At 42.3% G+C, this 15,048-nt stretch overlaps 1 protein-coding gene across 4 annotated transcripts in view; it reads right to left on the reverse strand.

Moving 5' to 3' along the window:
- Nucleotides 1–15,048, reverse strand: part of rnf19a (ring finger protein 19A, RBR E3 ubiquitin protein ligase) — a 69,080-nt gene that overhangs the window by 20,155 nt on the left and 33,877 nt on the right. For all 4 annotated transcript variants that reach the window (XM_036565884.1, XM_036565883.1, XM_036565882.1 and 1 more), the window contains exon 2: nt 14,736–15,048. This exon is cut by the window's right edge and continues 558 nt beyond it. In XM_036565884.1, coding sequence (XP_036421777.1) covers nt 14,736–15,048 — 313 coding nt within the window. The remainder of the gene's footprint in view (nt 1–14,735) is intronic.

Consider the following 15,048-nt stretch of genomic DNA (forward strand, 5'->3'; position numbering starts at 1 on the left):
TAACTGGTTTAAAAAAAACAAACAAATACATTTTTAAAAGTGAGAATGTCTCACTTCCTCTTAAAACATATTTCCTACTTACTGATGAACTGTTTCAGGCGTTCAATTGTACAATTTTGGGCAGGTGATTTTAGTTAAAAATCACATCTTCATGTATTTTTTTTATTTAATCCCTTTAATTGCAGGCTTATTATTCAGTCAGTACTTAAGACCTACTATAAATAATTTGGTATTTAATATGAATTATTCATTATCTGCAATGATCTATTTAGTATTTACTATAAATTATTTAGTATTTACTAGGGCTGGGCGATATTGCAAAAGTAAAATCTCGATTATTTTCACATTTATTAACGTTTTTCAATTCCGATTTTTTGGGGGTTTTTTAGTTTTGGCATAATGCCAATGAAAAAGTTTTCGCACTTTAATTTAAAAGACTGCAGAAGTGCAAAAACAGTAACAGCACTACCACCACAATGATTAAACTGTGCAAATAGTGGTTACTTTTAAATCCTTTCAAGGGACTCAAACCGTGCAAGCACAACAAAATTTGTAGCAAGAAAAATAACAATAATTAAAAGATAAAAGAACCGTCTTAATTAGTGATATTCTTTTAATAGCGAGCAGCTTCCTTAAAGCTCAGAAGCAACTCTCACTTTCAGTAATGTGCCAGCATGACCTGCTTACATTCAGAAAAGTGCAAAACCACAGAGTTCTTTACGGGTTTCATGAAAGGAGCACAAGCCTATCTACTGTTTCAGGCTGGAGAGACGCTCTGACAGGTAACAACGTTCCCAGCCGCACTGAAAACTCTCTAATGGTGATTCATGACTTTAACTGCAATTTAGTCTAAGATTTTGCTTAATCTACGTCTGGGAAACTGACGCATAGAGTTTAAAGAGTCAACAGATACAATCAAATCACTGATGGCTGTTAGGAAAGTCCCTCAGGCACAGGATCACTGAGGTCACCTTGAGCACTAAACCCAGAGTAGAGAGCGCACACCAGAGCGTGTTCACGCAGAGAACCGAGGGATGAGAGGAGTGCAGGAGCGCCACCCCCACACGCCGACAGCGCCTGTGATTAACGCCGGTGTTAATCCTCCCCGATGAGGACATCACTGACAGCCGACAGCAGACCTGCACAGCCTCAGTGACCTGAGGCCAGAACCCTCGCTTCCGAACCCCTCGGGCCTGAACCCTCGCTTCCGAACCCCTCGGGCCTGAACCCTCGCTTCCGAACCCCTCGGGCCTGAACCCTCGCTTCCGAACCCCTCGGGCCTGAACCCTCGCTTCCGAACCCCTCGGGCCTGAACCCTCGTTTCCGAACCCCGTGGGCCTGAACCCTCGCTTCCGAAGCCCTGAGGCCTGAACCCTCGCTTCCGAACCCCTGAGGCCTGAACCCTCGCTTCCGAACCCCTCAGGCCTGAACCCTCGCTTCCGAACCCCTCAGGCCTGAACCCTCGCTTCCGAACCCCTCCGGCCTGAACCCTCGCTTCCGAACCCCTCAGGCCTGAACCCTCGCTTCCGAACCCCTCGGGCCTGAACCTTCGCTTCCGAACCCCGTGGGCCTGAACCCTCGCTTCCGAACCCCTCGGGCCGAACTCCTCGGGCCAAAACCCTCGCTTCTGAAGCCCTGAGCCAAAACCCTCGCTTCTTAAACACTGAGCCCTAAAACCTTGTTACTGAATCCCTCGGGCCTAAACCCTCACTTATTAAACCCTGAGCCCTAAGCCCTCACTTCTTTGTCTACATCCGTTTTTTTCGCTTTGGCCTTCAGCCTGCCACAAACACAAACTGTGTCCTCCAAAAACAAAAGTTTGGGCTCCCCTATTCCCTAACCTACAGGCCTGAAGAGCCTCTCAAATGACACTTGCGTCATTTAGTGTCATGTAGACCAACCAACGCAACAATAAAATCTATAAACCAACAACTAAATAAATGTTAAGGGCGAAAATGATATATTTTTACACCCAGAATGTTGACCCAATAGTAAAGGGACACAAACTTCACCTTTCATGCTGGTCTCTTTTAATCTGGTGGCCAGAAATGAGTCAGAATGAAGATGACTGGAGAGATGTGGGAGTTAAGTAGGTGTGTATTTAAAGTGCTCGATTAAAAGGTGTTAAAGAGCTCATTATAGCTGATAACGGTGATTTTAGTAAACAATGACAACCAGTATAATTCCACTGACCGAGCAGAACAAAATTAGCTATTGGGAGCTGGCAAAGCCGTCCAACACGCTAAACTCCCACTTCAGTCGTGGAAAAAACAGCTCACTGCTTCGCTAATGATAGAACAATGTTTACCAGCATGTTGTGGTTGTGTGAGTTCGTGTCCTGATGAAAGTGAAACTACAAAGTTGGGAATGTGCCTGCTTGGTTTGGTCTAATTATAACCTGAAAAACTGAGATGTACGTACAACATCTTTTGTCTTTTCATTTGTGGAGTGTGGGGACGGGGCTTATCAGACAGTTTAACATCAATCACTACTCTCTAAATGAAAAGCTTGGCGTGAAATCCCATTTACCCAATTTTCCCTTTAACCCGAGATGCAGCGGGCCAGTCAAAACACGTCTGGTGTCTCAGATTTGCTTCTTTAGTTTTACAGCACTTTTATTAGACATAAGATAATACAGTCACATAAGGAAGGAGAAAGCCAACATGAAAACAGTTCAAAATCTGATTAAAAGCTACAGAGAAAATGTGTCTCCTAACAACCACCTGGAAGACCTGTTAGACCCCAAAACTGCCCCCCATCAGATAAACAGCACTTAAAGCTTTCATCTCTGAGAGAGAGGAGAAAATCAAGCTGCTTCAGATCTGAAAACATCCACAGGTGTTTCTGTCCATCCTTCCACTGTGAGAAGACGACTCAGCGCTGTGGGTCTGAAAGGATGTGTAGCTGATCAAGAAGAACCTCACTGAGAAAAGGAGACGGACACATCAAACAAAGAAGCTGAACGATGGACTGACCACCCCAGAGTCCAGACCTCAACACCACTGAATGTGTTTGATTACTTCAGAAAATCATCAACCAGCTTCTAAGACTGAACTTTGGAGGTGTGTCTGCAGATTCTTTGAGGAACTGAAAGTGAGTCTCCTGAACAGAATGGAAGCTGGAATAAAGGTAAGCACTCCAGCAGTACTGCAGTGTCTGATCCACTCAGACCAGCACAACACACATTAACACACCACCAATACCATATCAGTGTTACTGCAGTGCTGAGAATGATCCACCACCCAAACAGTACCTGCTCTGTGAGGGTCCATGGGGGTCCTAACCACTGAAGAACAGGGTAAAAGGGGGCTAACAAAGTATCAGAGAAACAGATGGACTACAGTCTGTAACTGTAGAACTACAAAGTGCACCTATATAGTAAGTGGAGCTGATAAAATGGACAATGAGCGCAGAAACAAGGAGGTGTATATATATATATATATATATATATATATATATATATATATATATATATATATATATATATATATATATATATATATATATATACACACACACACACACACACACACATATATATATTATATATATATATCTTTGCTCTTTAAAATATAAAATAAAATATGTATTTTTTGTCAGGAGCACGTTTTCAGCCCTGTAGGTTAGACTTGTTCTATTTCCGCAAATGCACAAAAACCCTCCGTCCTCATGTCCACCCTTCAGCAGGACCACAGAGACAGTCCAAACACCTCATCTGACGTCCAAGGAGTCCAGAGTTCCCACCCCAAACACACCCTCAATCACAGCTAAGTGAGAGATGAGTCTAGCAGGGAGTTTCTCACTGCAGTGAGTGAACGGAGGAGGGAAAGAAGGCTTTAACAAAGCTGAGATTAGCTCAGAGGAGGAGTTGTGTTCCAGGAGAGAAGAGCCACAGTGCCTGCTCACCACCAGAACTGCTGATCTTAAACCCCTCCCACCCACCCTGAATGTAGACCATCTGATATGTTTGGTGTCTGAAGTTTGCTTCTTTAGCTACAAGGTTAAAGTAGCTAACAAGTAATGAAAGCTTAACCCAATCAATCTTCATGGTGCTAACTAGGGCTGAACGATTTTGGCAAAATTTCAAATTGCGATTTTTCTGACCAATATTGCGATTACGATCTCAACTGTAACTGTTTATAACTGAGGTATATATAGAGGTCTGGGCCTTTTTTGGCTAAAAAGACCAGCATATCGCTGCTGTCGGAACAAAACCTCATATCTTCAGAAAGGTGACTTTACAGGAAAAGAAAAACGCTCTTAACTTTAAATTGAAATAAATGGAGAAATAATTTTTTCCAAGTAATTCTGGACCACTTCTGTTGGTCCCTTCGTCATGACACAACGTAAAGGGCAGCTGTCTTTTTCCAACTATGTCAAAAAATGAAAAACAAAAATGAAGATACGAGGTTTTGTCCGACAACAGCGATATATTCTTTCTGGCTCGAGACCTGAACTCTTAACACAGTGCGCCAGCCTGCCGGTTATTTGCGGTCGTGATGTCACAGGAGTTCACAAGCTCCCTGTTATTAGGTAAAATTTCCTAAACTACTTAAAAACTTGCATCTAACTGCGCTAGTCCAAATTGTGATTTCGATTTAAAAACCAATCTTTTAGCCCTAGAGCTGCATGTCCAAATTATCACGCTTGCTTTAAACCATGTTTAGGCCCAATCCCATTTCACCCCTCAGTCCTACCCCTCTGTTTTGCGCATACACGTCTAGGGGTAGGGTGTCCCGATTCTTGTTGAGATAGAGGGGGAGGGCGAAGTGTTGGGGCTACATGACCCTCCAAACAGAGGTTTTTCAGAGACTCCAAACAGAGAGTTATGAGAAAAAAGAGAAAAACCAGTAAGATGGAGAACAAGAGATCAAAGAAACACACAAATGTGAGAATTTTCTTTGTTCAAAAATTTAGGAAAACCACTGTTTTATCTTAGTTTAATAGTTTCAATGTATTATGGTCCTTTTCTTCATAACAAGCATAAAAAAAATAAAAATAAAAAATAAAAAAAAAATCGCTAGTAGTGCTGATGTCTCTGTAGTTAGCTAGCTTAATTTCCCATTCCACCTTAAATGGGGCGGCAGTTACATTCTGGCACCTCAGGCATCAGAGCTGCTGCTCCATTTAAGGTGTAACAGGAAAATTCAAACAAGAATCTGGCGAATATCCGACTTCAGCTTCATATCACTGAAGAATTAGGGGTGGGTGATAATAAATAATTGCCCCCCTCTTTGAAGATCATATGATCCCTAAATGTAACTAAAGCCCAGCAGTGAGGAGCTGAACTTTACCCTCCTCTGCTGTCACTGCAGACTGGCAGGGTCGCCTACAGAGCAGCGCTGGTAGCTGTTAATGAAGTGATGCTCTTTTTATTTGAGGGTCCCATTTCAGAGGGAAGATTTCAACCACTACCCCTTTTAACTCAGTTCTAAGGGGCAAAGAGACACTCGAAAACTAGGGGTAGGGGTTATAATAAGAAATGGGACAGGGCCTCAGTAACCTCTAATAGACCTGATCATGTGGTTTCTGACACACTGTTGTTTATAAACAAGGACAAAGGGTAGAGAAAACTCAGGCGTGGAGATACTATTGTTTTTACTGCATCAACACTACTTCTGACTGTGTTTACACACAACAGCCCATAAAGATTTCAGATAACTCCACACTGAGTTAGCACCACGCTATTTGGCAGGGAATAAGCTTCCATTATTTGTGAGCAACATTAGCCTTGTAGCCCCAGTGCTAAAAATAAGAACACAACTTGGACACTGAACATCTCGTCTTGGCTCACTGACTGCGTTTTGGGGTAAGGGGGGGCTGCAAACTGAAATAAATATCGAATTTAAATCCGACTCAGTCCCACAAATAAATCCATGTCTACAATGTAGTTTATGGTAAAGAAAGGAAGCTCGGCAGAATATATAAAACAAAAATGGGAAAAAGTGAGTGGTATTACCATTTCGAGCGGAACATGCAGATCGATCCATTTTTTATTACTAAACAGCAGAAACGTTGTACATGGTTCTAGATGGAACCTTTTGAAAGGAGTTCTGTATAACACCAAAAAAGGGTTCTTCTATTGTTACAAGCTTTGTATCGTAATAGTAAAAGGACCCTATCTGGCACTATATAAAACACTTTTCAAAAAGGTTCTATATGGAACCATCTATAGCACTTTCTCCAGTAATCCAACCCATTTATGATGCAAAGAACGCTTTAATCATGCAAAGGGTTCTTTGAGTGTTCTAGAACCATTTTCTTTACTAAAATGATGCTGCTACTACTACTTACTACTATCAGTACTTACTACTAATAAAAATGCAACAACTAAAACTAACGGCAAAACAGGAAAATCAAATATATAAAAGTGCTTGTTAATTTAACACAATGTGAAGTGAAGAGCTAATGAGCCAAGAGTGAGGTGGAAAGCTGAAAAGTGTCAGATGGTAATATTTCACATTATGATTCTCTCACATCTGTCAAATCACATCTTCAACAGCCTTAATTGAATAACAAAGTCGCTACCAGTGACACCAGTTACCACTGAGGTAAGTGCGGAGTTAAACTGGGAGCAGAACGCTGACGCTACAGCGAGAGAGACAGCAGCTTCGCTGCCAGATGAATAATAATCAGGACGCAGGAGTGAAGGCAGCGGACGGCCCGCTGCGCCGCTGTAACGGCCCGATGACAGAGACTCTATTCAGGCTGACAGTGTCACCAGTGTCAGCCCAGAGAAAGTGCTGATGACGGCACATTGCGCCGCTTTTGGCTGGAGGCTTTGCACTGAATGTCAAACTCAGTGTCACTCTCACCCACACAGAGCAAAAAGAGCTTTTTTCTGCCGAGAGAATACCTGCATTCCTGACGAATGACGCTGTAACGCAGAGAATAAGATGGGACTAGTGATGGACAACGTACCGAGAGTTCAATGCTCTCGTCATACAGCAATGTGGCAAACAAGCGCCCGATATAGCCGTTTATTTTATTCAAAAACTCTACGACTGACTCCAAGACCACTGCGCCGACATGGTTGGCAAATCAAACGCAAGCCAAATTTATGTTGATACTAATTTTCCTCAGACGAGACGCGCCCATTAACATACAGGTGAAATATTCAGTATGTTCCTGTGTTTTTTTCAGTATGTCGCTTTAACAAAGTACAACCCATTTTCTAACTGTATTATAATTTAGTTTAACATTTAAAAAACTTGGAATTAAAACTTGGTGTAAGGACACAACATGAATATTTTCCTGTGATTAATCTAATAAATAAATTGGGGACAACAACAACAACAACGACACTGATGTGGAGTCTTCTACACAAAGTCTTTTCTCTTCAGTGGAGGACGTGCTCACGCGTTAGTTTGTCAAAGAAGTGTATTTTTTCACCCAGCCAAAATCAGCTACTCAGCTTAGTTCAACTCGCATTCTTGACACTGCGTCTTTGGGGGGAGTGGGTGGGTTTGGGGTGTGGGAAAAAGATGTTAGCCTGTAGATTTTCTCCATCTTCCCGTAAAGAAGTGTAACGAATAACTGGGCTGCATCACTATAGAAATTGTGGGCCAGTGCTGGTATGCAATACTTTAATGTAGATATCTTCAGATGTCAATACATTAACATTTATAACATGTACAACTCGGGACAAGATCTACATGGATTAGCATTATAGCAGGGTGTAAAGTTTATTTCATACAATAAACGTCATCAAATCAGACACTACTCGTGAATACCAGCCAACAGACTGCATAGTTAATTATTAGCACACAGCAGGTTAAAGTGACCCAAATCTGATCTCTTTCTTCATGTGTGACACAGATTTGGGCCACTTTTACCTGCTGTGTGAACGTAGCCTTAGCCACAGTGCTAAGCTAAGCTACATCAGACTTTATTTTTTTTTTTAAACATCTTGCTGCCTAAGTTGAGTGAAGGGGTGTCAAACTCAACCACTAAAAGGGCCATATTAAAAAATCTCAACAAATCTGTGGGCCAGAGAACGCCTACATTTTTTACACCTGTCTATTTTCTTGACCTGCCATCTTTTCTCTCCTGCTGAATCACTCGTTCTCGGGATCAGTTTCTGAGCTGCTGAGTGTTTATAGTGTTCATGTTTGTTGAACTGCAGCTGAAATGCAGCTGTGTGTGGTGAGATGACTGGTGTGGTACAGCTAAAGCGCAACCGCTGTCCCATAGACTGAAAGGGCACATTATGTTGCAGTGCATGCTGGGGATTGCAGTCCAGCGCACTGTGAAGCTGGTTAATAATAATAGGAAATTAAAATGGGACAGGATCGTGTCGTGGGCCTTGTGTTTGATTCATAGGCCTTGAGCTATAGGCTAGCCTGAGGAGTTATTCCCATGACAAAACAGCTTAAAAGCCGGGAGATTCCGACTTCATGTCGATTGTTGTTTAAACTATGCATGTGAATTTCAAGCTAGTCAGTCAAGTTGTATATCACTGCTGCTGGAACAAAACCTTGTATCTCTAAAATGACAACATTAGAGGGGAAGGAAAAAACCTACTCTACTTTTAATGCAAATCAGTGGAACCAGACTTTTTTCCAAGTCATTTTGGGGCATTTCTTTTGGTCCATTCATCATACAATTAACATACTATGTAAAAGGTGACAGGCCAATTGTGTCAATAACTGAAAAACAACAAAAACCAAGATACCAGTTTGTATTACGACAGTAGCAATATGTTGGTTAAGCTGGGCTAATATGAGGTAAATGTAAGTAAGCAGACAACATTACATTACCGCCATGTCTGTTATGTAAGGCTACATTCCTCCATTCATTATAGCCTAAAGCCTTGTTGAAATAAACACAGTGCTGTGTTTGATGTTGTCTTGGGTCATGTCTATGATCTTAGGCTTGTCAGTAAACGATTAATCACCGCCTAATAATGGTAGGGCCAAATTACCCCAATTTCACATCCCTAATCAACATTAGCTCAGATGATAAATTCCTTTTTTGCCCCAGCATCTGTTAATATCGATGCTTAATATACATATTGCAGTCAAAACTCTGGTATCATGGCCTCCCTGTCCATTATGTCCATTTTCATCTCCTCTCTGGACGCCAGCTGTCGACGTTTCATCACACTCATCCTTTCAGCACACCGCTACGGTACACACAGTCGCGAGCTGGGTCTGAAAGACTATTTATACACACACAGCCACATACGGGCGGTCAGCGTCAGGGTAGAAGACCGATTCCCTTTCAAAGGGCCGGCCGGCTCCGAGCGGCTCACGTGCTTCAGACAAGGGGGGGCGAGAGTGACAAATTTACCCCTCGCAGACAAACACGCAGAGCAGCTGCTCCAGAACTCCTCGCCTGGACTTCATGTATCATAGCAAGTGCTAAAACAAACTGGAAACAAACAATGGAAGAGCAGTCACGTGTCATGGAAAGCCAGACTCATTGTGCTGGCATAGCAACAGGATGTTAGCACAACTCTCAACACTGATAGCACAGAGAACAGCAGGGACTCTACAGCCTCCAGTCTCACTGCGGAATGACCCCGTGGGCGTGTCAGGGTGTGCTCAGACCTATTTTTATATGACTGGATATCACGACACTCTTGTTGTGTCCAAAAGTTTGCAGACAAACTGCTCATCCAATGTTTCTTGAGCAGTGAAGAGTGTTTAGAGTCATTACAGGCCTCACGATACTATATTATCACAAACCCTGAGCCACGATACGATTCTACAGATCTGTGAAGCGCCAAGTGGTGCGATATTTTACTTCTGACTGCAAATTATTCCTCCAAAAGAAAACTGCTTTATCTAATGTTGTTCACACTTCGATAATCTTACTTTAATCTTTTTATTGAAGCAAAACAGAGTTTGTGAATTAAAGAAATTAACATTCAGAAGAAATTTTGACGGTGCGAATGATAGTGTGAGAGGAGAAACAAGTGAATCTTTAGCCCTCTGATCGAGCTCTGAAGTGATCAGCACACATGTCAGCACACGGTTTCCTCACCGCTAAACATCACAGCCTGTGCACAAACACTAGCACGTACTAAAGGTTATAACCGGGTAATAAACAGGTTCTTATTACCTTTACAGTAACACGAATCTCACACACGCCCACTTTAAAAACACCACGCCAAAAACTTTTCACCTGAACAGGATTTTCTGCATTCTACACTGAACCCGACACCTTTACGACTTTGAAGAATTCAGCTCCTAAAAGGCACCAAGCAGACGGTGAGCACTACCAAGCACCTAAATGTGTCCAAAATAAGTGGCCAGGACTGGTATTTTGGGAAAAAATGTAACCTACATCACCAAAAAAATATCCGTAATAAACTTGATGACTGATTCAAATTCACGAGCTTTTTTATGAACATGCTTGGTGAAAAAACGCAATTCCAACAAACCTCTCATCACTTTAATGACACATAATTATCTCACTGAAACGTTTAGCAAGCAGAGACAAGCAGATAAACCTGTCAAAGCCAAAAAGCTCCCAGGTCTGGCTGAGAGTTTCTAAACCTAAATGGAAAGTCTGGTAAGACATCATAGCTAATGAGTCATAACACAATGAATTAATCTCCCTCATAAAACCGCAGATGTCTGACTGCTCAAGAAAGCCTCATTACCACCAACAAGCTGGAACAAAACACACCACAGCAACTGAGTTTTTAAGTCAGGATACAACAGCAGCAGTAAACCAGATCGCTTTCATACTTTGGTAGCATTTAAAAATCTAGGACGTTTTATTTAGTCACTGCCAAGAGTTAAAAAACATTACATAAAGCCAGGCGTACGCGGCGCGATTTTAGGCCGGTTTTAAGCCCGATTCGGTCGGAGCCGACTGAATTTCATGACTGGGCCGAATTTCTGCTTCGGCGGCCGTCGTTTGCTGTGCAGTGTGAGAGGGGAAACGATGCCTGATTAACTGCCCAACGAGCTAAGATCGAGCAGTCGGGCGATCGGATGGATTTCTGACGTCAGACATTTTGTCGCTTGCCTCACAGTGTGATCAGTCTCACAAACCGATCTCTCAAAGTCGCACCCAAAACCACACCCAGTCACAACCACAGCTCCCACACGGAGACAAAGAAGTCCACCGCTGCGGCACCAGCGTCCCTATATGACGACTTTGCTCCGTTTGACTGAGTTGAATTGTGAGGACCGCCTGCTCTTCAGCTTCAGAGCACAGTGTGGCACAAGTTAGCAAAGCTGCTGTAGCAGTTTGTTAATGGCTGAATCTCAAACGGCCCCTACTTCCTATGTAGTGCACTAAGTTCTGGCTTCTACACCAAAACAGTCCCCTGTTAGTCCAGTATGGAGCTGTCCACACACGGCTGAATCTCAGAAGGCTGTTTATTAGACATGTGATGCACTTTATGGGTGCAGGAGACACTATTTTAATATGTGGTGCACTATGTAGGGAGCAGGGAGCCGTTTGAGATTCAGCCAGTGTTTTGTTCAGGACTCGGAAGCGCAGCGTGTTGTTTTGAATGACACTGCTTTATTGTAGACAGAGCGACTGTAGGGGCTGTGTTTAATGTACAGTGTGGGCACCCATGTCGCGTCATGTCAGTCGGACCGAGTGTTTTTGTACAGTGAGAGTGTATAAATCGCAGGCTTTGGCCGAACATGACGGGCGATTCAAACGTACAATGTGAGTCACCAAAGAACAAGATTTCTAAATTCACACAGTGTCTGTCTGGCTTTAGAGGGAATTTCTGGAGGAACAAAATGTGTGTATATACTAAAAAAAGAGTAAAAATTCATGTGTATATGACCATTTCTTATCTTATTTCTATCCCTCAGAGTTTAACAGACTGTTCTTGTTTCTGTGCCTTTAAGACTGATATGTAAATGAGCTCTGTTCTGATTGGTGTCCTGTACCACAGTTGAAATTGCTGAATCAGTGGATATAAGTAAGTGTGTTTGTTTCTGTGGCATCACTAAACAACACATCCAAAGAGGTCGCTTTGTTTTTTGCATATGGATTATATGGATCAGGCAGTGAAGGGAACATTTTTCAAACTTTAACAATGTTTAAGCACATCAGACCGTTTTATTTCAGAAAAGCAAATAAAATTAGAGTTATAAGTTTTCTATGAGGGCACTTTAAACGCCTGCTCTTCCAAATGCCGTGGCTAAGAACGCAGCACACATGATAAAGTATAAATAATGTTAATATAAAGTACAGGGTGATTCAAAAAGGTTCATCCAGTTTCAAAGCACCATACTTTTACAACCGTGAGGCTTCTAGGAACCAATCACAATCCAATTGAAAGAGGGAGTCATAGAGTTTGAGACTGTCAGTGGAAGATGGCTCCCCCTTCAGTCTGAGAGGAGATGAGACCCCTGAGCAGAAAGCGTTCTGCGTTCTCCACTTCAATAAGAGTGAATCCGTCATAACTGTGCAGTGTGATTTTCGTGGGCAGTGAAGCTCCAACAGCTCAGAGCGTTCGTCGTTGGTTCCACAACACTGGATGATCTCCGAAATCGCACTGAAAGAGCCGTGAGTGCAGCGACACCCGACATGCTCAATCCAGTATGGGATGAGTTTGACTATGGTGTTGATGTTGTCTGTACAGCTGGAGGAGGTTCAGACTGAGACCTTGTACAATTACATAATAAACTTTATGCTCATTTAAACCATTTACAGTTCACTGCACTGATCTGTAATGATTTAGTGAAATAAATCATTTTGAAATGGGATGAATCTTTTTGAATCACCCTGTATTTATAACGTTAATGACCCCATGCTTTTAGAGCGCCGTTACTTTATGCTAAAAGAATGTCTTATAAACCTGATACAGCTTCATTTTTTTTGTTTGAACTGTTTTCCTCTGACCACATAGAAACCAGCTCTTTATGTACTTTAAAGCGTTCTTCTAGAAGTATCTGAGGCACCCAGCAAATGACACACATTACAGGTAGTCAAGTTTCTCTTATCTGTCATTACTACCAGTTCTGCGCCTGGTGATGGTAAACAGCTGCAGTGGAAACAGCCCAGTCTACGCTTTAGGATTTCAATTACCACTCATTTATTTATTATTAAAAAAAAAAAAAGACAGAGACAACAGAAAACTAAACTAAAAAAACAAACAAAAACAAAACAAAAAAAAACATTGATTTATTTTATGCAAAAACGTTGGGTGATCTGATTTCCTACATTAAAGACCTCGTATCACAAAAAAGTGTATTTTCTCCGGTTTTTCTTTTTAAATAAACAGTAATAAAAGTTTCAAAAGTCACTCACCAATCCATACAGTCCAAATATGGAAACTAAGCTGCAGAAACTGTTCTGAATTCAATGTGTTTCTGATGTCACACTAATCATACAATGGTTCTTCAAGGGTTCTTTAGTACAGAAAATGGTTCTATATAGAACCATGAACCCTCAGCGAACCCTCTGCATGATTAAATGGTTCTGAACAATGTGAAAGTGTTCTTCAGATAGAGAATGTGCTGTAGATGTTTCTATATAGCACCTCCTCGAAAGGGGTTCTATACAGCACTGAAATGGGTTCTTCTTTAGTAACAAGCTTGACACTGTAGAAGAACCCTTTTTGGCGCCACATGGCACGCTTTTCAAAAAGGTTCTATATGGAACCATCTACAGCACATTCTCCACCAATCTGAAGAACGCTTTCATCCTGCAAAGAACATTTTAATCATTGAAAGGGTGTTTTTTTTTTGAGTGTTCATGGTTCTATATAGAACCATTTTCCTTACAAAAGAACCCTTGAAGAACCATAATTTAAGTGTGTATATCTGCCTATTCAGCCTACCAAAGTTTAGCTCCGCCCACTCACACTGGAGTTATAAGGAGTGTTTCAATCCAGACTGCTTTTTTTGAATGAGGCACAAAACAGGACAGCCAACCAAAACAGTGCTCATTTACATATATCAGTCTTAAAGATACAGTAGCAATAACAGCCTGTTTGATTGTGAGTGATAAAGAGGCTTGAAAATGGTCATGCAGAAGTGAATGATGACTGTTTTTGGCACATAAATTTGGCAAATCTCACAAATGTGAGAAATGAACCTAAGAGGACAATAAAAACAGGATATGGTCCTTTAACACCACAGACACTCATTGCACTTAACATAAACGAGACCGCACTAAAAACGCTTTTTTCGGTGTTACCTGGCTACCCAAACAAGGTTTCTGATACCAGCACAGGCCTAAATACTGCTAAATCTACAAAAAACACAACCTGGAATCAGCCAGAAATGAACCCAATACCATTCGCCGTGTAGTCTGATCTTCAGAGTCTGGCCAAATCAGACTGAGCCATAAAACTGCCGCAATATCAAGTTCAGCTCAGTTTTGTCAGTTTTTGCCAGATCAGTATTAATGTTGTTTTGTTCCAGCCAGTCTGTAAAGCATCTTACAGCCCGTTTAGTTTGGCGAATGATGTTGGGTTCATTTCTGGCTGATTCCAGGTTGTTTAGCTGTTCTTCTGTCTCAGCTGCCGACTGAAAAGCTGCTCAGTGGTGATGACAGTTTGGGAATTTAGTGTCGTCTCATCTTCAGAGTCTGACCAAATCGGCTGTCGGTCAAATGTGATCTTGAAAGTGTCCATTTTCTGTTTGTGGCAAAGTAAGAAGTAAAAACGTTCGAATGCTTGAGCGTCTCCTACAAAGTCGTTGCTTAGCAACGGCGTACAGTGTTTGTGAAAAAACTTAATTTCTAAGCAGCCTCTTACATGGTCAATAAAAGCCAATTCTGACTTCTGAATAAAACCCAATTCTTACCCGCAGTCGGGGGCAGGGCACCAGCGGCAGTCGGGGTCAGCCACGAGCCAGCGGCGGAGCATGAACTCCTCATACTTCTCCATGAGTGCGCGGTCTCCGAGGATCATGCGTATGTCATGCGGGTTAAAGCGCTCGGAGCACTCGGGGCAGCTGATGTTGACTCGGCTCTCGGAGATCTCGATGCGCAGATACTGTCGGAGGCAGTCGGCGCAGGAGCGGTGGTGACAGGTCATGATGTCGGGGAAGCGGTCTCGGGCGTGCCGCAGCAGGCAGAGGGGGCACTCCAGCAGCTCTGAGGAAGAGGAGGAGGAGG

Source organism: Colossoma macropomum, unplaced genomic scaffold (assembly GCF_904425465.1).
Source record: "Colossoma macropomum unplaced genomic scaffold, Colossoma_macropomum, whole genome shotgun sequence".
Taxonomy (NCBI): domain Eukaryota; kingdom Metazoa; phylum Chordata; class Actinopteri; order Characiformes; family Serrasalmidae; genus Colossoma; species Colossoma macropomum.